General features: G+C 43.5%; 1 protein-coding gene across 5 annotated transcripts in view; it reads right to left on the bottom strand.

Annotated features, from left to right (window-relative positions):
• Positions 1-27,087, bottom strand: part of MYO1B (myosin IB) — a 192,200-nt gene that overhangs the window by 28,957 nt on the left and 136,156 nt on the right. For all 5 annotated transcript variants that reach the window (XM_045032174.1, XM_045032176.1, XM_045032175.1 and 2 more), the window contains 9 exons: positions 23,077-23,181; positions 20,183-20,245; positions 18,198-18,398; positions 15,050-15,276; positions 13,909-14,109; positions 12,359-12,452; positions 11,574-11,723; positions 8,671-8,739; positions 215-301 (listed from right to left, as the gene is read on the bottom strand). In XM_045032174.1, coding sequence (XP_044888109.1) covers positions 215-301; positions 8,671-8,739; positions 11,574-11,723; positions 12,359-12,452; positions 13,909-14,109; positions 15,050-15,276; positions 18,198-18,398; positions 20,183-20,245; positions 23,077-23,181 — 1,197 coding nt within the window. The remainder of the gene's footprint in view (positions 1-214; positions 302-8,670; positions 8,740-11,573; positions 11,724-12,358; positions 12,453-13,908; positions 14,110-15,049; positions 15,277-18,197; positions 18,399-20,182; positions 20,246-23,076; positions 23,182-27,087) is intronic.

The raw sequence follows: 27,087 nt of genomic DNA, 5'->3' as shown, positions 1-27,087 counted from the left end.
GAGAGAGAGAAAGAAAGAAACCAGTCACTACAAAACCATAAATATAAAAGTATGTCCTGGTTTTCCAGATTGCAACTGTTAAAATGTGTGCAGCAAAGTGAAATGGAAGTTAAGTAGTTTAAGCCATTCAAAACATTTCTCTCTGTCTTTTCTGGAGGACCTTTGCTCCAAACACTGGCCTTGAAACACTGAATGTTTGCTGGCATTTTCTTACCTGGGTACCATGCCAATAAGCTGCAATGGTTGTGGCCGCTTCCTTACAGCGCTTCTGATGCTTAAGTTCTCGAAGAAGTTTTCGAGCCTGTGATCAATCAAAAGAAAAAAAGTAACGCTCTTACTTCTAACCCCAACTTAATTTCAAAATGATTTACATCCTATTGTGCCTTTCTAGCTCAAATCTGAGAGGGAGAAAAACAAAACACCCCAACACAACCTCGAATTCTGCAGATGGACAAGCAGAATAACGTGCAGATCTGAGAGGATGGATCTTGTGGTTAGAGCACTGGACTGGGACTCTTGGTTCAATTTTTGGCTCTGCCACAGACTTTCCATGTGATTTGGGACAGGTCACTGATTTCTCTGTGCCTCAATTTCCCTCTGTACAATCGGGATAATATTTCACTTCCACCCTTCATCTATCTCATCAATTTCGATTGGTGGGTGGGATTTTCAGAAGAGCCTGATTGATTTAGGAACACAACTCTCATTGAGTTTCAATGGGATATGTACTCCTGAATCATTTTGACACTTAAAAAGCTCAACCTGCCTCCTCTTCAAGGCAGTCTCTTACACTGTGTCTGTGCAGTGGTTAGCACAATATTGCCCCAGCCTTGGTTAGCATCTCTAGGCACCAGCATAACACAAATACTAATCACAGATGTGATTGTTTTGGTCTGCCCTCAGAGGCTGCTGGCATTTAGGGCGTGTCTTCATTCCAGTGTCAGTTCAAGCTATAATTCAAGTGTTTCCCCTATCCCAGCTCCCATTCACAGACAAAAAAAAAAAAATCTCTGGCTCTTGTTAAGTGGTCCTCTAAACTCAACCTAGCTCTCTCACGGGGGGAAGGGGAGGTAAGGAAAGTTGAAGCCCAAATGCTGATGATGCTGAAGCTAGCAAAGCATTGGGGGACAGCTACTATGTTTTATGGCTCATCAAATCGTTCTGTGCTACTCGGGGAGTGTGGCCACTCCCAGTCGAGCTAGGCTGATTTGAAGATTAAATCAAGTGTAGGTCACTCGAGTTACCTGCAGAGTGGGGCATAGGTCACTTGCTGGTTTGAACTAGAGTAAATGGTAGATTCTCTGTAACCTTGAAGTCTTTAAATCATGATTTGAGGACTTCAGTAACTCAGAGGGTATGGGCCTTTTAGTTATAGATCAAATAGCTTTTCTGATCAGCTTTAGCACATTTATGTTCTAAATTAGGGTTTCTAAACCCGTGGGTTGGGACCCAAAAATGCATTCCCACAATGTTTCAAAGGGTCATGTGCCAGCTCCTGTCCCACGAGACTGGCTGGACCTGCCTCCATGCTCCTGGCTCTGCCACCTCTGGGGTCCCAGCATCACGATGACAGGAGTCCGAATAGGCCAAAATTGAGTGAGCGGCACTGCAACACCAGGAGCCAGGTCACAACTCCACTCACACGCATTTGGTCCAGTCAGGAGGATGGGGTCAAACCTGAGTGGTGCTGCAACCCCAGAGGTTCCAACGCCCAGATCTGAGAGCCACCACTGTGGGTGAATGACAGGCAGGAACCAACCCTCCCCTCCCACCCCCCCAGAGGGCAGGACCTGACCAAAACCACCCCAGGGCCTCCACGCACAGACTATTTACTGGGTCACAACAGGCCATAAACATTTACAAATGGGTCCTGAGCCCAAAAAGGTTGAGAACCCCTGTTCTAAAGCATTCAATGGCTACATGCAAAAAAAGTCAGTTACCTTTTCCGTAACTGGTGTTCTTCGAGACTTGTTGCTCACATCCATTCCATATTAGATGTGTGCACTCACCACATGCACCGGTGCCGGAAGTTTTTCCCTTAGCAGTATCCGTAAGGGACCAGCTCTGGTGCCCTATGGAGCGGTGCCCACATGGCGTGGTATAAGGGGTGCCGCCGGCTCCTCCCATCCTCAGGTCCTTCTTGCCAGAAACTCTGACAGTGGGGAAGGAGGGCAGGTTGTGGAATGGACACGAGCAACACATCTCGAAGAACATCAGTTACGGAAAAGCTAACTGTCTTTTCTTCGAGTGCTTGCTCATGTCCATTCCATATTAGGTGACTCCAAAGCAGTACCCACTGGAGGTGGGTAGGAGTTCACGGACACGTAGATTGCAGCACAGCTCTGCTGAACCCAGCATCGTCCCTGGCCTGCTGAGTGATGGCATAATGAGCGGTAAATGTGTGAACAGAGGACCATGTTGTGGCTCTACAGATGTCCTGCATAGGGATGTGCACCAAGGCGGCCACCAAAGACGCCTGAGCTCTCATCAAGTAGGCTCTGACCATTGGCAGCAGCGGAACTCCTGCCAGATCGTAACAGGTTCTTATGCACAAGGTAATCAAATTGGAAATCTTCTGCGAGGACACCGGAAGGCTCTTCATCCTGTCTGCTGTAGCAATGAAGAGCTGAGTTGATCTACCTAAAGGCTTGGTACGTTCTGAGTAAAAAGCCAGGGCCCTTCAGACATCCAGGGCGTGAAGACGCTTCTCTTCACTCATCTTGTGTGGTTTGGGACAGAAGAGCAGGAGGAAGATGTCCTGGTTCATAGGAAGGTAGATACCACCTTCAGCAGGAAGGATGGGGAGGGACCCAGCTGAACTTTGTCTTTGCAGAAGACCATGTACGGTGGTTCTGAGGTCAAGGCTTTAATTTTTCAGAGACCTGTTTCGCCAGTTTCACCACCACCAGGAACGCAACCTTCCATGACAGGAAGGAAAAGAAGCAGGAACCCAGTGGCTCAAAGGGCAGGCCAGTGAGCCTACAGAAGATCAAGTTAAGATCCCACTGGGGGACAGGAGCCTGTACCCATGGGAAGAGTCTCTCAAGCCCTCTCAAAAATCTGACCATCATGTCATGGGAAAACATTATCTGTCCTTGGATCAGCGGGTGAAAACCAGAGATGGCCGCAAGATGCACTCTAATGGAAGAGTGTGCCAGGCTCTTGTTCCTCAAATGGAGCAGGTAGTCCAGGACAGCCTGTACAGAAGAATGCGAGGGAGAGATGCCACACTCAGATGCCCAGCGAGAAAACCTCATCCACTTGGCCAGGTAAGTCAGTCTGGTTGAGGGCTTCCTACTTCCAAGGAAGACCTGTTGGACTCCTTCTGAACAGGTCTGCTCCAGCCACACAGCATCCATGCCGCGAGGTGGAGAGACTTGAGGTTGGGGTGTAGGAGCCAACCGTGATCCTCTGACAGCAGGTCCTGTCGGTTGGGCAAGGGCCAAGGAAGGGCCGCTGCCAGGTTCATGAGCATGCTGAACCAATGCTGGCAAGGTCATGCTGGGGCGATCACGACAACCTGTGCTTTGTCTCTCTTGATCTTTGCCAGGACCCTGCTGATGAGTGGAATCGGACATAACACGTACCTCAGGCTCCCTAACCACGACAGGAGAAAGGCATCAGAGAGGGAGCCTTTGCTCAGACCTTGCCAAAAACAGAACCGGTGGCATTCCCTGTTCTGTCTAGTAGCAAACAGGTTCACTGAGGGAATTCCCCACCTTTGGAAGATAATGCAGGCGACCTCTGGATGGAGCGACCACTAGTGGTAAGAGGAGATGTCCCTGCTGAGCTGTTCCACCAGCGTATTCTTGACACTGGGAAGGTGACAAGCTCCCAGGTGCATTTTGTGGCTGATGCAGAAGTCCCAAAGATGGAGTGCCTCTTGACAGAGTCGACGAGCGCGCTTCCCCTTGCCTGTCTATGTAGAACATTGAGGCTGCGTTGTTCGTCAGGACTCATACCACCTTGCCCGATAGGTGGGGCAGGAAAACGCTGCACGCCAGCTGGACTGCTCAGAGCTCTTTGACGTTTATGTGTAACTTCGCCTCCTCTGGGGACCACAACCCACGTGTCTGGAGGTCGCCGAGGTGTGCACCCCAGCTGAGGTCTGAGGCGTCTGACAGCAACTCGATGGAGTGAGGGGGTTGTCAAATGGAACCCCCTCCAAGACTGTCCTACAGTCGGTCCACCATCACAGCAAGGTAAGTATCGCCTGGGGAATGGTAGCGATCTTTTCCGGGGGGTCTCTGGACTGGGAATAGACCATCCCCAGCCATTGTTGCAGGAGCCACATTTGGAGCTTGGCATGGCAGACCACGCTGCCATGTGACCCAGGAGGCGCAGACCGACCCTGGCTGTAGTCAGAGGGAACGCAGAGGTTCATCAACATGTGGAACTTTTCCAGTGGAAGGAACACCCTGGTGCAGGTCAAGTCAAGGACCACTCTGATGAACTCTATCCTCTGCACTGGCACTAATGTCGACTTTTTGTCATTTACCAGTAGGCCCAGAGAGTGGCACGTGGCCTGAACCACCATGATATCCCTTTGGACTTGAGACCTGGAGCTGCCCTTGATGAGCCAAGCCTCGAGGTATGGGTCAATCTGAATACTCCGGCACCTGAAGGAAGCCACTACCACCAACATGCACTTGGTAAACACTCAGTGCTGCTGCCAGGCTGAATGGGAGAAACACAAACTGGTAGTGGTGGGGCCCCACTGTAAACCGGAGGAAGCATCTGTGCCCTTGAAAGATCGCTATGTGGAAGTATGCATCCTTCAAGTCGAGGCTGGCATACCAGTCTACCAGATCCAGGGAGGGGATAAAAGAAGCCAGGGAAACCATGCAGAACTAACTTCTTTAGGTACTTGTTGAGGTCTCGCAGATCCAGAATGGGCTGTAGACCACCCTTGGCCTTTGGGATTAAGAAGTACCGGGAAAAGAACCCCTTGTTCCTGTACTAAAGAGGAACTTCTTCCATCGCACTCAGCTGTAGTCACCTCTATCTCCTGCACAAGGAGACTCTGTGAGAGGGGTCCTTGAAGAGGAGCGGGGAAGGGGGGTGGTGGTAGAAAGGAATTGGATGGCATAACTTTGTTTCACTGTGCTGAGGACCCATCTGTCCGAGGTTATAGCCATCCAGGCAGAGAAGAAGAGGGAAAGGCGGTTGGAGAACATAGGGAAGGACGGATCTGGGGAATAGTCTAGTAGGTTACCCTGGGCACACCCTCAAAACGACCTTTTGGCCCCCTGCTTATTACAGGACAAGGCCGACTGGGCAGAGGGTGGAGGCAGGTGGCTCGGGTGGCACTTGTAGGTGCTGGTCCTGCCAAGGCTGACTCCCGTGGCCCTGTGGCTGCTGTGGTTTGAACCGCAACTTGCTGCCTGTTTGCTCCACAAATAGGGCCTGGCCATCGAAGGAAGGGTCCAGCATTGACTGCTGAGCCTCGGTGGACAACCCCGAGAGGAGCAGCCAAGAGGCTTGCCACATGGAGATAGCAGAAGCCATGATGAGGGCAGAAGCGTCCACAGCATCTGACACCAAATGAAGGGACTTCCTGGCCACGGTTGTGCCCTCATCAAGGACTGCTCAGAACTCCTTGGAAGCCTCGGGGAGTGACCCTTCGAACTTGGCCATGGCTTGCCACATATTGAAGTCATATCGGCCAAGGAGGGCCTGGTGGTTGGCCACTCTCAGCTGAAGGCTAGAAGACGAATAAATCTTACACTCAAAGAGATCCAACCTCCTTGAGTCTTTATTTTTGGGGGTGCCTTTGCCTCTCCCGGGTTGCCCTTGCTTCTCTTTGTGGTTAACCGTGTCACAAGGGAATTGGGGGCAGGGTGGGACTATAAGTACTCATGCCCTTTGGTTGGCACAAAGTACTTGTGTTCAGCCCTCTTAGAGATTGGGGCCAGGGAAGAGGGGGTCTGCCACAGGGCACCAGTGATTTGGAAACCCCTTCATGAAGGGGTAGGACCACCCTGGCAGAAGCCGAGGAGCAGAGGACATCAGAGAGTCCGAGGGCTCTTCAAGCCCTCTGCCTAAAGCCCGAGGTTGGAAGTGACCCTCTTCACAAGTTCTTGGTGCGCTTTGGCATCATCCTGAGGAACTGGGTCAGGGGGCCCCATGACAGCCTTGTCTGGCGATGACGAGGACGATGCTGGTGCCGCGGGAACCTCTACACCCATTGGTGGTCCAGCAGCTTGCTCCCCTGGATCCTCCTGGACCTGCGGGGTCTTATGCCCCGAAGTCTCGAACACCAGAGGGGGACAGGATACCAAGGCTACTGGCCTCTCCCAGATTCCCAACACCGATCAGGCAGCCTGGGAAGGTTGGGTGAACCCCCAAGGGTTCCACAAGTGCCATGGCGCCACTGCACTTGGGGCCATGAACCGGTTTCAATACCGTTGATGCCAGCATCACCGTAGGTAGTGGGTGACCAGGAACGGGCAGCGCAGTGGCTCCTGTCCGACTGGTACCAGTTGCTGTGACCAAAAGCCAACCCGTCCAAGCGACTCAGGTGTCTTGGTTGGGGTTTCGGAGCCCAATGGTGTTCAGCGGATCTGCGTCGGACACAGGACGTCGAACGGGACTGGGAGCCACTACAGGCCAGCTGTCAGGAGGAACCTCCTAAGAAGGGCAATCTCCTAGGAGATGGGCAACAACGGCTGGGTGATCAGCAATCTCTGCTCTCTGATTGGTACTGGGCCCTTGGAGATGGTCGGGGCCGGTCCCGGAGATCTTGCTGGGCGGCACATGCCCCAGAGGGTCTGCACCAGTCCATCGGCGAGGAATGCCTGGAATCCCTCAATCGGTGTCCCCGGTGCGGGGACCGAAGAGAGCGCCACTGAGCCTGCGTCTCTCCTCCCGAGGCATGCCGGCCTGGCATGGGCAAGCAATGGCGAGACGTCTCTCTCGATAGGGAACGGTGCCACTGAGGCGAGGACACATGCATAGGTCCCAAAGCAGGTTTTCCCTGACACCGTGGTACCGCCGGAGCCAATGTTGGCAGCCCCAGGAGTGTCAGGATCTCCTGAGCTGCTTGAAGGGCTTTGGGCATCGATGGCACCTGAAGCTCATTGGGGCCTGCACCACTATCTGGAGTTGCAGGCAAAGTACAGGATGTGCTGCACCACTCGACTTGAGCTGGGGCCCGACTTCCTGAAGGGGGCATTGAGCTGCCCAGGAGAGGGTTGTGGCTCACCCACAACCCTCTCCTTTCCCTTGTGGGAGGCAGATCGTCCCTTCACATTCTTCTTCGGCTTCATGACCAAAGACGTGGAGGGAGAGTGGTGCCAGCTCGTGGACGGTGCCGGCAGAGCACTGTGCACAGAGGCCACGGTGCTCGGTGCAGAGTCGGACAGTTGCTCCGGTGCCAGAGTGAGTGCTGACTCTATTAGCGCTCTTAGAGGGATATCGCGCTCCTTCTTCGTCCTAGGTTTAAAGGACTTGCAGATACGGCACTTAAAATTTATGTGCCCCTCGCCTAAGCATCTTAGGCAGCTGGTACATGGATTGCTGACGGGAATAGGTCATTTACAGAGATTGCAGGGCTTAAAGCCTGGGGACCAGGGCATGCCCCATCCCCTGGCTGAGTCCCAGTCAGAACTAATAAAGAGTTGAGAACTACTACTAAGAGTTTAACAAAGAAACTACTAACTATCTACAACTATTTTACAGGTTTTCAAAGATTGCAAGAACAGAGAACAAAACAATGCTAGCCGAAGCAGCAGATGTTCCAACACCATCACTGGCAGTAAGAAGGAACTGAGGGTGACAGGAGCTAGTGGCGCCCCTTATACTGTGCCATGCGGGCGCCACTCCAGAGGGCACCAGAACCAGTCCCCTACAGAAACTGCTAAGGGAAAAACTTCCAGCACAGGTGCATGTGGCAAGCGCACACACCTCATATGGAACAGACCAACTAAATATAAAGAATGTAAATATAAAGAACCAAGGTTATATCTGGGTCGCCAAACCACTATTAATCTGAGTTTGCACAAATAATAATTTCATGTTCTCAATTCTTTTAGGCCATGCAATAGCATAAACTGGCACCTGTCCTACAACTATTGGGACTACTCTTGTAGCACACGAAGAGTTTACTTCGTGAAGAATATAACAATACTAAGATGCCAAGATTTTTTCCCCACAAGATAAAAAGTGGGCTCACCTCTTTCCTGAAACTAGGCTTTACGTGTAAGATTTTAGATATCCTCCAGTCCCTGTCTGAGCACTAAGGAAATCTCATTTTTATCTCTTTTTACTATCTTGCTCCTTATAGTGTGTGTCATGGTCACAATTCTTCCTTCAAGAGCACTGGACAGGATTCTTTGAAGAGAGGCAATGCCACAATAAGCTGGGGGTGAAGATAGGGTGCGTAACGGGACACACTCTCTCCAAGGGCCAAGTATACTATATCAAGAGCATTCCCACATCCCCAGCAGGCACAGACAACTGAATTCAGGACAATCTGACCCAGGACCTGGCTGACCCATAAACTTTATAAAACTGTGTTCAGTTTTGTCTATGATTTGAAAGTCTCTAAATCGGAGAGCGCACCTGCTACTTACCACTCATCTCTCCTCAACTGAGCCCAACATCCTCAGATTTTATTAGCCTAGGCTAGCAGAACCCAAGGCAGTCACTGCTCAGTGATGTCCAACTCACCTTCCATCCTCTGATGTAAGATTGTACTACAATGGCCGAACTCTTTATCCTCTGATACTTCTTTTGTTGCTGTATTAAAAATCAATAAATACAGTTCAGCAGAGAAAGTCGTGGCTTTAAAATTGCTTTACATCAAAACATTCTTTAGTAACATCTAACAAATATATTCATATTGCAATTTAATCAAAAAACTAATGGAGAAGAGTGGGTTAATTTCTGAACACAAATGAGGGTATGGATTTCACATCTAACTCAAGAGGAAACAAACACGCAGACAGCAGAGTACATGGACAAGGCCACTTTATACACAAAGAAAGAGTAACTTCCTGGCCAACAGAGGAAAGTTATGTGAATTAAATACGAACAGCCCCTGTTTTGTTGTCTTTCCCACCAACAAAATTGTTCAGATTGTCACAAACGCTTTGCTCCAGTTTGTCAGCTGAGCTTGCCATTGACAATCATAAGGCTTCTGTTGTTCTTCACACCCATTGCCCTCTTATAGTATCAGTACTGATAACAGTTTAAAAAAAGATAGTTTGCTGATGCCGGATTGGAATGCTATCCACCTAAGTCAGTTTGATGCACACCCTCATTCCAATTTCCTGAACAGTTGAACATTTTCCTCTTAAGATCAATAAGATCCTTACTTTCTAGTAAACTGCTGGTTAATCTAATACCCTATCAGCAACAGGCTGAAGGTTCTGCAATGCAACATGAAGGGCCAAATACGCAGCTCGGCACCAAGTCCGACAAAACTGCTGGTCAGCTCTGCTGAGGGGCGGGTGTGGGTAAGAAGAAATGAATCTTGCATTGTTCCTTTAAGATTGGTATTTCTAATGGAAATTTCAAGATAATCTAACATTCTGTTTTACAGCACCACTGAGGGTAATCTTAAAATTCAGGCTCTAGTTTAGCCCTTTTCAATTGTTAATCAAGATGTCTAGATGTTAGAAACGCTCCCTCACATGCCACAAAGCTAAGGAGCCATTCCATGGCCACTACTGTAGCTTCAACCTCCTCCCCACAATCAGGGGCGGCTCTATAAATTACGGCGCCCCAAGCAGAGCGGCGCGCTGCGCCGCCCTTCCCCGCCCTTCCCTGGTCCCGCGGCCGGGGCAGAAGTGTCTGCGGCAGGTGCACTGGTTCGCGGCTCCGGTGGAGCATCCGCAGGCATGCCTGCGGGAGCTCCGTCCGAGCCGCGGGAGCAGCGCACCCGCCGCAGTCATGCCTGCGGGAGCTCAAGCGGAGCCGCGGGAAGAGGGGACCCTCCGCAGTCATGCCTGCGGCAGGTCCGCTCGTCCCAGGCTCCGGTGGACCTCCCGCAGGCATGACTGCGGAAGGTCCGCCGGAGCCAAATGCCCCCCTGCCCTGACAATGCCGCCCCACGCGCCTGCTTGGCGCGCTGGGGTCTGGAGCCGGCCCTGCCCACAATCCTCTCACAGACAACACTTTGTGATGGGCGGGTTCGGTTCTGTGAAGCAGCCGATCCCCTCGCCAGACCCTGAGCTTTACTCAGGCAGGGGATGTACACCCCTTATGCAGCCTCCCAAACCCTGATCCTCTTTGTGACTCAAATCACATTAGTTCTGATGCAAGAGTGCTCTTTATATTCAAAAAGAGGGGCAGGTTTTCCCCCAGGTAATTTTTGGGGCACTTCAAGGAGCCAATTGACTGCATTTTAACAAAATGACTGCTGTACGGTTCCAGTAAACCAATAGCACTCTACAGGTTCGGAAATATTCTTCCGAATGTTCATACAGGTTTGGTCAGGTCAAATGTTGATTTTTCCTTTGTTCTCATTTTCTTATATCAACAGGCCTGCAAATTACATCTTTGACAACTCTATTTTTAAACCATTAAAGCTCTACTGGTATACTCAGTAATGTAGATACATAGCTGTAATGCAATCCCATCCCAATGTTGGCTGAAGAAAAGGGAGTGAATTAAACTAGACAAGTTCGTATTGGAAATGAATTTTTACAGTTGTAACAAGGCAGTAAATGAGTTATTTTGAGATATAAATATACACATTTTCTAATTTTCCAAGACAACTTCATCTTTGACTGACCTCCATGTTCAGTCAAACTGAATACTAAAGGCTTTCAAGGCCACGTAGAAGATTATCAAAAACTGTGCATCATCTGGGATACACTAATTTGACAATATCATAACATTTATTTAAGGGGAGCTCTGTTTCAGTGTGATGTGCTATTTCATCAAACCTTCTCTTGGACTTTCATGTCTTGATAATGTATATTTCTTTACAAAAGGAATTTAAAAACTTCTCTTACTAACTGGAAAAAAAGATTGAAAATGCTACATCACTTGAGTTCAGTTCATAATGATGTGGAAGATCCTGTCTACAACAAAATTTGAAATGATCTTAGAACTATACGAGTAAGAACCATTTAAACACAGGTCTTTATGAGCTGTACTTAATAAGATAAATCATTGGGACTCTCCCAAGCATTCTTGTGCCTCATATATTTAAAGGCTTCAAATAAGACAAAAGACAAAACACACCTTACAGTGATAGAATTTCACATACAGTAAACATACACATTACTAAACTTTTGTACGCATTGGTTGCCTGTTGGTATACGCTACAAAGTTTTGCACAGTGCAAAGTCTGTTGAACTATAGAGCGGTCCCACCATTAGTGTTGAGAAAACCTGTCTCCAATGGTTGAACTAACCAGGATACCTTGACAATCCTTTTCACATAGATCATGTACTCCATCATGAGCCTATTTAACTCAGTTAACTCAGTTTACTTGGTGGATTTTTTGGTGCCAAATACAGACATAAAATTGGATACTTGCATCACTTTCATCAAAGCTGATAAAGAAAAAGAATCATTAAGTACTAATAAGAAACCCCTGTTTAATAAAATTTGCATCTTACTGCATATCTCCTGCACCAGGAAGCAATCACAATCTGGCTCCTTTTCATTAAAAGGAAATGTGTCCGACACTTCCAGCCTCTGTAAATTTTCTGAATGAGTGTGGCCAAGTCCTCTAGACGTTGCTTTCTCAGGTCTTCTAATTTGAAGAGCTGAGTTAAAAAAATAAAAATAAATAAAAGACAGAAAACCACAAAAGCGTAACTAGTATGACAAAAAGGGATCAATTCCCTGAGTCCCATGCTTCACCTCTTGAGAAATCTTTGGCTGGCTCATGATTACTGTACATGGCCACATAAATGTGGTATTGATTAACGTATGCCTTACATCCTGAGGTTATTCAGTGGACAAAGACTACATTAGATATTGGGCTGTTGCTGACAATTACCTTCATAGGCTTTTAATTCCCTCCCATCCTCACTTAGATTTATTTTGAATGTCTTCCTATAAGCCTGCAATTAATCACTTTAATTTCTATACAATGTTTATCACTCTAGTACCAGAACATTGTGTTTGGAGAAACCTCCACTAGTCATCCTGCAAATTCTTCAGCATTACTGATGGGTAATCGTCATGCAAGTTGCTCTTTGATTAGTGCTTAAAGCAGACTGAAAAAAGTGGGCACTACCATAATCAGGGAGCAGCAACTTTGGAAAGACAGAGTTTAAAGTACACCAATCAGCAACTTGGTTCCATTTTATTTATTTAGTGCCAGGTCTGCAACACCCCATGCTCCCCGCAAAAGCACTGACTTTGAGTCTGTGGTGGAAAAGATTTGTTCACACACCGTTCTTGGGTTGCGGATGAATATCTTTGATCTGCCAAAGGAATATTCTTCCTCAGGTATTTCCAATTCATTGAAAAGTACCTCTACACCAGCCCTAAGAGAAAAAAAATGAGCTTTTTGAGCTATATTTAAAACTCTTCAGACCAAAACATACAGACTACTTAAGAGTTTACACACACACACACTCTCTCTCTCTCTCTCTAACAGGCAGCATGTTGAGGATGTTTTAAGTCCTTAGTGTCTGACATGAGAAGAATGGAAATGTAACTCCTTTGCTCATATTTTTTTTATTAAACTAAAGACACAAGAATCATATTTTCCAAGGGTATGGAGCAATTTGTGTACAAAGGGAACAATTACCATTAACACAGTGCAAGCAATGGCCTAGTTTTGACAGCAATAATGGTTTTACATTGAAAAGAAAAAGAGACAGGATCTCACATGAACGTCGAAATATAATACAGGGGTTTAGATAGCACTGATTGAAGTGTTTCAGTCAAATACTACACCTGCACCTGTAAACAGTTTACTCTACAGGGCTCAGGGGATGGGTGGTGCTCCACTGCCCTCTGGGGGGTCTTCATAGCTGGCTTGCCCTTGTAGGGAGCCTTTGCCACTTGCTGTGGCACACATGGTGCTGGCGGCGCAGGCAGAGACCTCTGTTCTCTCAGCGCTGATGGAGCTTGGGAAGGCGTCAAGTGTCGCCAAAAGTTTGGGTCCCCTACCGCTCCCAGGAGTTGGTGGCGGGTCCTTTAAGGGGCTAAGGGCTCTGGGAACGCATGTCCGCGTGGCTCCAGAGTGGCCATGCGGCCTGAGCTGAGTCCTTTGTCTGATGCCCCATGGACTTTCTTGCCCGGTGCTGGGAAGCCATGCTTCTTAGTTTTCCTTTTGGGCACTGTTCTACAAATATGACACTTGTCCTTCACATGTGATTCCCCCAAGCACTTGATGCAGCTGCTATGGGGGTCATTTACAGGCACAGGTGTGTTACAGTCTGCACAGAGCTTAAACCCTGGAGGCCGGGGCATGCCCCACCTGGAACGAAGTCCCGGATGGGACTCTAACTTCTAACTACACTTAACAACTACTTAACACTATTATAAACAACTATTTACAAGGCCCTAAGGCTCAAAGGCAGAAGAGACAAACCTGCTGGCCCTTGCTATGCAAGGAAAGGCACTCCAACTAACCACCACGGGCGGTAAGAAGGAACTGAGAGGGCGTAGGGCCAGTGGCACATGATATACTGACGCATAAGCATGGCATTCAAGGGGGCACCACAGCCAACCCTACGGATACTGCTAAGGCAAAAATCTTTGATGACTGCGCAGGTGAGCACACATACACCTAGAATGGAACTGACATGAGCAAACACTCAAAGAAGAATGAGAGTTTGAAATAGAAATAGTGAGAAAGAATCAAGCCACACTTGGATAATATTTAATCTTATTTTAGAATTCCTGATTTATTTAAAAATTTCAATATATGTGGAAAGCAATTATTTTATTCAATGAGCTATGAAGGAATAAGAATACCAATGTTTTTCTTACCTAGCAGGTCCTCTCCAATGGGGCCACGTCTGCTTACAAAGCATCTTGTACCTTTCTAGACAAGGCTCATAAGGCTGTCTGAATGCGTAGCCTGCCCTTCTAACCCGGACATTCTCTAGGAGACCTAGGTACCGGACCTGGTGACACACTAGAGCTTCATTGAAGATATGTGCAGCTTTTTTGTCATTGGGCTTGATGCATCTGGAAATTGAAACAATATTCTGCATGTTGTAGGAATACTTGTTTATTGTATTGTACATGTAAAGCTATTGTTATAATTTAAATTTTACAAGCCATGCATGATCAGATATTAGTTCATGTTTAATTTAGGTAAGTGCATCGGATACAAATGGCACCCCATTTTCAAATTTCATTTCCTAAAAACCTACAATGAAAGAAAACTTGCCATTCTAAAATATTAACTATGTACATGTGAATTGCTGACATACCAAATTCAATGCATATACAATTACAAGCCAGTGAGATATGCAGATAGGCTATGATACAGCAAAACACTTAGTTACATGGTTAAGTTTAAGCACATAAATAGCCCCACTGAAATCAATAGCACTATTTGAGTTCTTAAAACCTAAGCATGTGCTTATGCACTTTGCTAAATTAGGGACCATAATTTTATTCAGTTTCTCTATTTTTTTTTCCTTTTACACTCTTTTGTTTAATGGCCTGCTTGTGGGAGATGTTAGAATGAAGTCCTATTTATCCACAAACAATTATGTGGCATGGGCAGCACGAATGCAAGCTTCCTCACACTGCCCCTACCAATGTGCCTCACCCTTGACTCTACAAGAGTAAGGGAGCGGTTGCATTTCTTAGCCAATTCATCCAATGAATTCTCCAAGAAGAGTCCTGTTAATGCCAGCTCTGGTGGAGGATTTGAGGAAGTGTAACTAAAACCACCAACTCATTTCATATAGACAATTGAACAAGCAGGAGAGAATAACAATTTTCAGTCACTGCTCACCTAGACTGAATTTACATCAATGAGCTACAAGACAGAGGTTTCATTATCTCCTGAACTACTCTCTGGAGCCATCCATTCTCTGTTTTTTTTGCTATCACATTTGGTTAAAGGCAGACATATCCATTATCATTTTTTAAAAGCTATCAAAGAATAACTTACCTAATATAGTTTGGATTTTTTGTCTGCAAGTTCTTCATCAGAGTAGCTACAGAAGCCTTGAATTGTGAACCTGCTGTTGGAGGTCTCTTTAGGTTAATCTTGGCAGGGTTACCTTCTGGGAATAATGCTTTAACGAGGGAGTGGTTGGCCTTCCACATGGCCTGGGAGAGGTCACGGTAGAGTAGATCATTATTCTTGTCAACAAATCCTTCTACCTGGTACATAACCTAAACAACATAGAAGAATCTCATTGATATTTTGGGATATAATATAGGTCAAAATTAGAGCTAGTTAGGAAGTCCCTCCTCTCCCCACAACCATATGATATTTTCCAAAAAAACACAAACCCAAAATATTTTCACTGAAATTTTTCTCAACATTTTTTGAATGTTTATAAAACATACACACAACTTTGTTGGGGGTTTCTGACTTTTCAACAAAAGCCTAAAATGTTTTGAACAACGTGGACATTTTCCATAAAGATTTTTTTTTTTAAACAAAACAGAAAAGTTAGTAAATTTTCAGCTAACACTAGTCAAAATATTTTACAGAAAATAATACTCTTTAGTGATGGCCTGGGAACTTGATAAGCCTCCTCGCCCATCTAACATGCCAACGAAGTCTCCCACTCCAGCCAAATTAATAATTTCTCCCTTTGGAAAAATGCAGTGATTATTTCCTACAGTTTTAAATCACTACACCAAAAAAACCTTTCCAAAATATCCAATCAACCAACCACATTTATATAAGTTTACTTAAGTAAAACAGCCAGTTACAAAGTAATATTAAAAATTACACGAGAAAATTCCTACATCTCAGTTGATATGTACTGGCTAGCTGTATACTCCCCAGGGGGCTGACATTTTAAAAATAATTCTTACACGGAAAACAGCCTGATGACATGCATGGCCAGGAAGATCTGAGCTGCAATTGCAGACACAGGAGGCCTCCAGCAGAGCTTTACCCAGCTCTCCATAGGAGAATACCGTAGTTTTTTGGGTTACCTTCTTTTTTTTAAGTCTTGAATGTCTTGGCATATGATCTCTTTGATAATACAGATGCCTTCAGTTTCATGATTTCATTTATTTTTTATGTCTATAGTACATTTAATAAAACTAAATATTAATGAATATTAGTGTCACCATATTTTACAGTGGATCAAGTGACTGGAAACATTTCCTTTTTCTTTACAAAATGCAATTCTGAATGTAATTGATACGGAAAATATTGGCAGGCATTACTACTGAAAAACATACACAATAACGTAAATAATGATATTTTGAGGTAAAAAAAGTTACCATCTTTTGTTAATCAATTTGCCCAGATCAAACTGTCTTCAACCAGGCATGGAAAAACAATGCCAAAATAGTACGTATTGACTGAATGTTCTGCCCAGTTGGTAAATGTCAGAACAAATGAGGACTCATTGGCTGCTAGTATAGACAGATTATCTGCTCTAATCCCATTCTGAGTGTTGAGAATGATCTTTAATCAGTTTATTTTAATTTTGACAATCAAATTAAAAAACAAATAAAAATGCCTTAAATAGTAGTCCAGGGCAGATTACACTCCAATATAAAATATAACCATCAAACACAAAACATAAATGTCATTAGGATATCTACTACGCCAGTCCAAGGAAACCCTGCTCCCAGCAACTTAGCTGCCACAGGCTAAGATATATAACTGTGATGTCAAGTTTGTGATACACAAACTGGTGAGAAGTTAAAATAATGTTAAAAAGTATCAATACATTGTTCTAACTAGTGATTTTTTTTAAACCTGTCCAAACCTTCACTCATGCACTGAAATGAACGATTTTTCAGGTTCAGATCAGTGGCCTACTCTGTCAATGATTGTCTTATCTTAGCTAACGTAATGATCATGATTTCTTATTTTTTTTTAAAAAGTTATATGCAAAGAAAATATCAAAAACTTCAAAATGTGAGGCCTGTACTTATTCATGCTTTTTATCTTAGTAAAAAGCAAAATACATTTCCAAGCCCTCTGTAGCGCTTTATCTTCCATCTGTCTAAACCAGGGGTCGGCAACCGGTGGCTCGCGGCTCGCCAGGGTAAGCACCCTGGCGGGCCGGCCCGGTTTGTTTATCTGCCGCATCGGCAAGTTCGGCCAATCGCGGCTCCCACTGGCCGCGGTTCGCGGTCCCAGGCCAATGCGGGAGGCAGGAAGCGGCGCGAGCCGAGGGATGTTCTGGCCGCGGCTTCCTGCCTCCCGCATTGACCTGGGACCGCAAACCGCGGCCAGTGGGAGCCGCGATCGGCCGAACTTGCCGATGTGGCAGATAAACAAACCGGGCCGGCCCGCCAGGGTGCTTACCCTGGCGAGCCGTGAGCCAACAGTTGCCGACCCCTGGTCTAAACACACAAGATTTCAAAATAAAGTCAGCTTCCCTCAAATTTATAAGAACTCCACTTTCTCATTTCAGTGATAGCAAACCTATTTTCAAGACAATACTCCATCTTCAAATATGTGTTAAACTTTGCATCCCTAAACAGGACATTTTTGGTTTCACAACCTATACGCTTTCAGTGATTGAGGGCTTGTGTACATTACCGGCTGGATCAACTGGCAGCAATCGATAAATCTAGACACGATAAAGTCTAGACATGATAAATCAGCCGCCGAGCGTCAACTCTAGTACTCCACCAGGGCGAGAGACGCAGGCAGAGTCAACGGGGAAGCATCAGCCGACGACTTACCACAGTGAAGACACCGCGGTAAGTAGATTTAAGTACGTCGACTTCAGCTACGTTTTTCATGTAGCTGAAGTTGAGTAACTTAGATTGATCCCGCGCCCAGTGTAGACCAGGCCTAAGACAACAGGAGTTTTGCCATTGACCTCAATGAGTGCAGGATGAATCCTCAAAAATTAAAATACACTGTCAAATAATTAACTTGTCACTGGTTTATTAATAGGAAGATTAAAGAATATAGAAGTAATTTAATTTTATATTCTGCATTTGACTGAGGCAACTCCAAGCTTCCACATCATTCCTTCATCGTATCATCATTTAGTATTTAAAAGAACACATCATTGTTTCACTTCCCAAACCTGGAGCACATACAGTTTGGCCTCACATGCAAAAAACACAGGTCAAGCCATGGGGATGTTCTTTCAGCACAATACCTTGCCAGCATAATGCTGAATTCTGAAGCAACTGTGAGGCAGTGATGTATCATTCAGGAAACGTGAACACTTGCTCATCCTACTCTCAAAGTGCTGATGAGTGGCACAGACTTGGTTCAGTTTCTCTAAAAAGGTGTCGTCAGTAACGGTGCCTGGCCTCAGACATTCTTCATCTAGCATAGCCAGAATTCCAGTTTGATTCTGTAGTTTAAAAACAAATTTCCTTCTTTCCTTAATGCATTGTTTTTAACTTTTTATGGAGATAAATAAAATTGTGCTACCTTATACAAACAGTAACTAAGACTGAACTTTACTTAATCAAAATATACATAGAAATGCAGAAGTCAGAAGTAAAGATCAGCAGTATTAGTGCATTTTCTGCTGTTGTTCAGACCCATTAATTTAACAAGTCAAAACTTTGCAATTAGCCTTCCAAATTTCCAACCTTCACATTACAGATGCTTTTTAATTAAGAGCAAAGAAGCCATTCCATTCTGAACCCCTCTTTTTAGCCATTTGTAACTTTCTCAAAATTCTTCTTTTTGGATACACAGTTCGCAAGCTCGATCTCAGCTCAAACATAAATTTTATTTTGAAACTGTGAAGAAAACTTGTTGAATCATTTTCAAGACACCTGAGCAAATGGGAAAAAAATCAGGTTTCCTCTCAAAGAAAAAAAAGTAGTTTTTGCATATGGATTTTTTTCTTCAAAATAACATTTTCTCAAGTTCAAATCTAAGATCTAATTCTTCATTGTGAACTAATTCAGCTCTTACATCTAAATTCACTCTCGGCATGAGCAGTAAAACTCTGTTGTCTCTGATAGAGCAGGACCTGTAAAAGCCAACTGTGAACACCCCTCAGTTTGAAAGTGTTTTTTTAATTAACTGATAATACTAACAAGCTGCTATATAGTGTTCAAAGCACTTCAAAGAGAAAGGTGTCTCCCGATTTTATAGATGGAGTATAGAGTTCAAAGTCACATAACAGGTCAGCAACAGACCTAGGGATAGAACCCCAGCCAGCCCCCCCTACTCCTAGTATAGTGAATTATTCCACTTGACTAAAATATACAATCTCCACATTCACACTTATAAACTTTTGAAGATGATGCACTAACCATTCACAGTATCTTAATCAACATTTAAAGTGTACGACCTAGAAAATGGGCCCTTCTTCACAGCAACTCAAAATCTGCCCAGGTCCCATTTTCCTCACCCCTTCTCCCCAACACACATTTGGTTTCTGAATGTGCATTCTTGAGATTTGACTTGTGCTTTTAACTTTCAACCTAAACTTCATTTTTTCTCCTATTTTATTTATATAAGAGGCTAATCTATAGCCTTCCACTCAAAAGGAGGTAAGGTAATCAATTTATGGGCAAAGCTAGCATGCATTTTGTACTATTGGTTAAACAATGTTTCAGTTTGCATTGTTATTAAGGGACTAGCATGACATGAAACAGAATATGTGTTAAATCAACATGAACTACTGTGATTAAGTGCAAGCTGTATCAGAAGCATACAATGACTCAATAACTGAGTTGCCTGGTTACCATTCAAAAGAAAACATTATTTACAGCATGACTGGCAGTTGCTCATGATGTCTTCTAATAAAAACAGCACTGCATCAAAACACTGATTATGTGAAATAAACTAATAATGTATTCTTGTTATCTCACTAATAAGCGCTGTACATCTATAAGAGAAAATTCAATGACATATAAACTCTATCTTTGTCCATTCTACACTTTTGAAATAGGTTAGATCTTTGGTATAATAAAATAAGTGAACTGTGATTTAATACAAAGTCAGAGGGTCATTTGTTTCTGAAATCAATATGCTAAAAAGCTCTCATTACAAACTAATTTTAATTCAATGCAGTTGCGATATTTCCATTTTATACATCTTAATTTTCAAATTTTAATTCAAATTTTAGATGAATTCACAAAGGCAAAATTTTTGAAAGCAGCAATTACAACTTACATTTTCTATCAGGTCACAAATTATGGCATTGTTGAAATATTCAATATGAGTCCATTCGATATCCTATAAAAACAAAAAGCATATAATATATGAACTGAGAGAAATAACTGCAGGAGTTCTCTCTATTGGCATGTTTTTATTGCATTCCTATTTATTAAAATACCCTTTTAAAAGTAGCCCTATACATGTAGATTTTTGGATCCTAACATTTTATTTAAAAAAAAAAAAAAGCAATCTACCACTAACATTATTTGGCCAAAATGAATGCCCTTGAATGGTTTCCAGACTTGCTTTCCATTCCCTTCTTCAATCTGTGTCAATTTCCCATGCACTTCATTGGAAACAAGCCAAAATTTTATACTTCAAGGCCTTGGGTCAGTAATGCTTTGTGTACACTTACAATGTTTATAAGGAAATAAGTCAATTTCAGTACAAGAATATAAGACCAAGATTTTTCTGTTCTTAATTTTCATTCAGGACCAAAAAAAAAAAGCTAAATTTAGATGAGATCATCTGAAAAACCCACTGAGTCTGGCTGTTATTCAGATATTTGAAAAAATTAACATATTAAAATCAACAATAGAACTTCCAGGTATGGAATAATAGCCCTACACCTGATGACAATGAATAACAGAAAAAACCCATAAGAGTTTCAGACTTGGAGGGATATAGTCAAATTTATAAAGTAAAAATACAAGCATTTCAATGACATACTTAATTTGTATTCTGGAGTAACATCTAATATTTTAGTTTCTTCAGAGAGGTTGAAATTTAATTCATGAAGTAAATTACAGTAATTATCTTTTCAAATGCTTGACCAATCAATGCAAAAAAACCAAACAAAAAAAAGGGTTGCCAAAGCTCCACATTGCCTGAGCATTGGCCTGCTAAACCCAGGGTTGTGAGTTCACTCCTTGAGGGGGCCACTTAGGGACCTGGAGCAAAATCAGTACTTGGTCCTGCTAGTGAAGGCAGGGGGCTGGACTTGATAACCCTTCGGGGTTCCTTCCAGTTCTATGAGATAGGAATATCTTCATATATTATAAGGCAGGAAGAAAGTCTACCCAATTTTCAAAAACATTTACACAACATAATAGTGCCATTCAATCTGAATACAGACAGCACACAAGTTTCTACAGTTTTGAAAGATATTTCCTATGGTGCATGTGTGTGTGTGCAAGAGATATATATATATATATATATATATATAGTAGTGGGGAATATTGCTAGAATCAATAAAAACTTTGTAACTTTAGGCACAACCACTGTACACCACCAAAGCATACTAATTTAGGCTCCAAAACTCATATTCACAGTTTATTCTTAAAACAGCATGTATGGCTCATTGTAAGAACTCACTGCAGAAAACTAAGGGCATGTCTACACAGCAAACAAAGACCCGCAGCAGCAAGTCTCAGAGCCCAGGTCAACTGACTTGGAATCATAAGCCTTGTACTGCGGGGCTAAAAATAGCAGTGTAGATGTTTGGGCTCAAGTTGAAGCCCAGGCTCTGCAATCTCGCAAGGGGGAAGGGTTTCAGAGCCCAGGCTCCAACCGAACCCTGAATGTCTAGACTATTTTTAGACCCGCAGCGGAAGGCCAAGTCAGTTGACAGGCTCTGAGACTCACTGTCATGGGATGGTTTTGTTGTTGTTGTTTAGACATGTTGTTGTTAGACATGTTGTCTCAACATTTTTCTTTCCGAGGCCCTCCCAACGTGCTATAAAAATTCCACTATCCACCTGTGCCACAACCACCATTTCTCTGTGTATCCAGCAGATAAAAAGGAAGGGCAAGTGTCATGGGGTAGCAAGCAGAGCAATTTCCTGTGGCCCCACGCCACAGGGGGCCCCATGAAGCTAAGTTGCTTGGGCTTCGGCTTCAACCCCAAGTGACAGGACTCAGGCTTCAGCTTTCTGCCCTGGGATCCAGCAAATTTAATGCCAGCCCTGTTCTCTGCTTTATTTTGATGGACTCCATGAAACCTGCTTGCAGACCCCTGATGGAGAACCACTGGTTTAGACATACCCTCAGAGAAATCTACATGCAATTACTTCCACCACACTTCATCCCATTTCATCTACCTTACTGACCTTAGAACTATCATTCATCTATCACTAATAATGCATCTATTTGGAAGTTCAGTCTGGTTTACACCCGACAAGATCATACTGTGAAATAAAAGTCTATTTTCTTTTGTATTTTAGCTCTATAAGGGAGCTAAAGGGTTTCTTGGGAAAACTGCATAGACTGGTTCAAGAGGCCAGTCAAAGGACTGACACTGGGGGATGAAGGAGTGACCAGCCTGACACTGGAGGATGAAAGAGTGAGATATACACACAGAACTATCATGAGACTGTGATGAGAGGGACAGGCCCTGTGAGAGGACATGAAGTTCTCTGAACCTGCACCAGGGTCTCCACATGGAAGATGGTGACACTTGGTAAGCCAGACCTGCATATAAGCTGTTTATTGTTTTTTAAAGGTATATTTTTCTCCGTAACAATTTTGCTCTGAATAAATAATACTTTGCTTTATGAAGGGTGGTTGGTCACTGTATAACCCTGTCATTTCTCAGAGGATAGGGCCGCAGGCGCTGATCTACCATCAGATCTGCTAAGGTGATCACAGTGAACCATAGCCTAAATCCCCAGTCTAGAAGGGAATGTGTCATGGGACTCTGCCCTGAGAAAGGTAACAGCAGTTTGAGACCTATAGCAGGGATCAGAGGTGCAGTTACCTTGGGAACTCTGACAGCATGTGGCAACAAACAGAGCTACTCTCCATGGCAGGCTCAGGTTCAGAAGGAGAATTCTGGGTACTGTGCCCAGAAAAGGTGTATATTGGTAAGTGGGTAAGAAGTGATCATACAAATAAATGAATTTGAGCATTACCTCTCGTATGTATTCCTCCTGCTCTTCTTTGAGGGTGAGTTCAATGAAGATCTGCTGCAGCTTCTCATTACAATAGTTAATAATGAACTGCTCAAAGCTGTTGTCCTGTAAAACAAATCAACACATTTCTGTTCATTTTTTGCATGTATCGTGCTCTGGAATTCAGTGGAGTAAGTTACAGCAAAGGCCTTTAGTCTACAAGCAGCTTTAAAGGTGGCACTTCCATATATACATGGTTAAAAATGGATTACAATTCAAAATTTAGGGTCAAATCTTCTCATGTGATTTTCCCCACTATGAGGGACTGCAAACTCTACAAGTTTGATTTAAGGTGTTTCCTCATAATTTCCTCAGGGTGGGGTGTTAATATGGGCTATTATAATATGATGTGGCAGTTTCCCATGATGCCAGAGCAAAGAGACCTTGTAGAGAAGACTTCCCCTTGAACAATCCACTCCTAGCATGTGATACATTGGGAGCACCAAAAGGGAAGTTTCTGCAGGCTCTGAAACATAAAACCATGAAACCCCTTTACCCTGCACAGCAAAATATAGATGTCAGTCTATTCTCTAACATTATGGGTTTTTTTAAAACTGATATGCCTTTGCATTCACTGATTAACCAGTATTGCTTGAGAGAGCAGATACAAAAGTAAAACAAGTGTATTATCAGTATTAAATGTAATATTACATTTCCCTATGGATTCTTACTAGCAGGGTGTGTGGCCACTCAGAGGCGCTGTGGTGCAAATCAAACTACTGAATGTCATATTTTGGGTATCACCACAGTACATTTCCAAAATGATACATTTCAGACTCTGCGAAGCTATCACTGGGACAAGTTCCTAAATGCTATGGATGAAATTGCAGCCCCATTGAAGTCATTGGTATAACTGCCATTGAATTCCAGGGGGCCAGGATTTCACTCTAAAAGGTTTTAGCTAATATCTTTATTTCAATTATCTTAAATCAAGGCAACCAGTGTCCAGTTACACATTTTCTGACACATGCTTAAAATGTGTTTATTAACAAAGAGACACATTCTAGGCTCTATTTTCTCCTTAGTGTTCATAACTTATTAACACTTTGAATATGCACATCTATTAGTGCGATTTTACATACGGTTATGTAAAAGTAGCTTTAGTTCTTACTACTGTTCTTTCCTTCTTAATTAAAGACATTCCAACATGTTACTTTTTTTACTAGCTAATATGGCTATGTCTTTGGTTATTCTGGAGGACTGATATTTGCGTAACAAACTAAACCATGAAGTTACACCGTCACAAATCTGCTGCACAATACCTATGAAGCTGAAGATATACTGACAAATTTCTTGATAATAAAAAAACCTGCAATTTTTTAAACATCAGTTTAATCAACTAGCTGCTAATGTGCTAAAACCATGATTAAGAACACACTCAAGCCAATTAGGAAAAGTTGAAGTAGCATAGTTATCCATATCAACTTGGGTTTAAGCTAAAGCAAAATCAAAGCTAATCTCTAAGGCTATGTCTACATAGTAACTAGATACGTGCAGCTGGCCAATTCCTGCCAACGCCAGCTTGCAGAGCTTGGGTTGTGGGGCTGTTTTACTGCTGTGTAGACTTCCTGGCTTGGGCTAACTCTGGGACCTTCCCACCCACCTCACAGGGTCCTATAGCCTGGACTCCAGCCCAAGCCCCGAAATTTACACAACAATGAAACAGCCCTACAGGCTGAGCCCTGCAAGTTCGAGTCGGCTGGCACAGGCCAGCCATGGGATTAACAACAAGAACTATTGTTATAAGCTGGGGAGGCATCAGTTGGAAGTAACAGAGGAGGAGAAGGACCTTGGAGTATTGGTTGATCACAGGATGACTATGAGCCGCCAATGTGATATGGCCGTGAAAAAAGCTAATGCGGTCTTGGGATGTATCAGGCGAGGTATTTCCAGTAGAGATAAGGAGGTGTTAGTACCGTTATACAAGGCACTGGTGATACCTCATCTGGAATACTGTGTGCAGTTCTGGTCTCCCATGTTTAAGAAGGATGAATTCAAACTGGAACAGGTACAGAGAAGGGCTACTAGGATGATCCGAGGAATGGAAAACCTGACTTATGAAAGGAGACTAAGAGCTTGGCTTGTTTAGCCTAACCAAAAGAAGGCTGAGAGGAGGTATGATTGCTCTCTATAAATATATCAGAGGAATAAATACCAGGGAGGGAGAGGAATTATTTAAGCTCAAAACCAATGTGGACACAAAAACAAGTGGATATAAACTGGCCATCAGGAAGTTTAGACTTGAAATTAGACGAAGGTTTCTAACCATCAGAGGAGTGAAGTTCTGGAACAGCCTTCCAAGGGGAGTAGTGGGGGCAAAAGACATATCTGGCTTCAAACTAAGCTTGATAAATTTATGGAGAGGATGGTATAATACTTAATTGAAAAACAGCTACTATCAAGCTATCACATTAACTTATCAGTGTATCAGTCTATAATATATTTATATAATTCAGTAATACAACAAAAGTCCTTGAATAACACATATTTTCCCAATTCTATTGGCCAATCGTTGCCATGAAATAAACATGATACTGTATATTTTATAATGCTTCTTACCGAGGCTTTGGTTGGTTCTCTTTTTGTTTTTATTGTTGTTTTTTTCCTAACTACTGATTACCATCCAGCTAAAGACTGTGGCCCACCAAACTCCACTAGGGAAAGTGGGCTTAAAATATACTTCCTAGGATCATACAATATTTGTTGCTTTTTCTGAACATTTAGAGCTAGAGACAGTATGTGCTTTAATGATAATTAGGGATCACAAATAAGGGGGAAAGGAACAATGTCTTTAGATTCAAAGTTCCTCTATAAAAGCTGTTGAATTTCAAATATTGTAAAAAAAATCTCAATGATCAGAAGCCTGGCACTTTCCAAGCTTTACCAGTGATGCTTCTTTTCCATGATGTAGTCTGTTCTTTTAATGCTGGAAACATCTATTTAATCATTGCATTTTACAGCAATACTATACTAGCTGCGCCTAGGAAGCCACTGCAGAGCAAGTAACATGACCTTCACCGGGGCAAAGAACATTCTCAGTCTCTCAGGTCAAATGAAAGATGCTAGCAAACGAAGCGTCACCTGGGATAGATACAAACATACATCCAAATCTATAGATGGTCAACAACCAACAGCTCATTCTCTCAATCTTTAATTAGTTGTGACAGTGAATGGCAACCTGAAAATGTAGTCAGACTAGTCCTGTGATACTGTACTAATTCAACATGAACAAATCCATGCCTGGTTTCATATACTCACTCATAACCTCTTGATCACACACATTTTTCTTTGTTTACTAAGTGTCAAACTATTTCAAAGTCTGTCATATGGTGACATCTTTACAGAGTAAATTCTTGGAATGTAAGAGCTATGGGGCTCAAGTCTGCTGTCTGATGCAGAAACATGCTGCCTGTGGGTCAATTCGGCAACTATTTTTCTTACACCCATGTCAGTGTGCTACCTCTTCATGGTCCATTCCCTTTGCTTTAGAATATTAAGCAAAATTAACTGCTAACAATAGTGAGTACAACACACGTCTAATCCTGAATCCAAGTCCTTCAGGGTGATGAATAAGGGATTCAGCCTCAAGAAAAGTTGTTTATGTTTAATAGTTTGATTTATTTTATGTTAAGTTCTAGCCATGCAACACATAAAATTATCAGAAACAATACAGATGGATATTCCTGACCTAAAAGGACATTGGCTTGAGTAGATACCACAGACAAGACACAAAAGAATGAGATTTTTACCAAAATGAGTTAATTGAAGCAAAGTTCATAGAGTGGCCTCAGGCAGAAATGCCTTGGAATGGCTAAACTGAAAATGGTTGTCAGATTAGTAAAAGCAGGAAAGACATTGATAGTTTTAGATAGGGTTTGCAGGAGTATCTCAGGTATACCATGGCAACTCACCATGAATTTCTACCAGCACTATGAAGATAGGGTTAAACTAGAAGCAACAGCAGAATGGTGA

Source organism: Mauremys mutica, chromosome 10, assembly GCF_020497125.1.
Source record: "Mauremys mutica isolate MM-2020 ecotype Southern chromosome 10, ASM2049712v1, whole genome shotgun sequence".
NCBI lineage: Eukaryota > Metazoa > Chordata > Testudines > Geoemydidae > Mauremys > Mauremys mutica.
The sequence above is the reverse complement of the archived record's forward strand: the minus strand, read 5'-3'. Positions and strand labels throughout refer to the sequence as shown.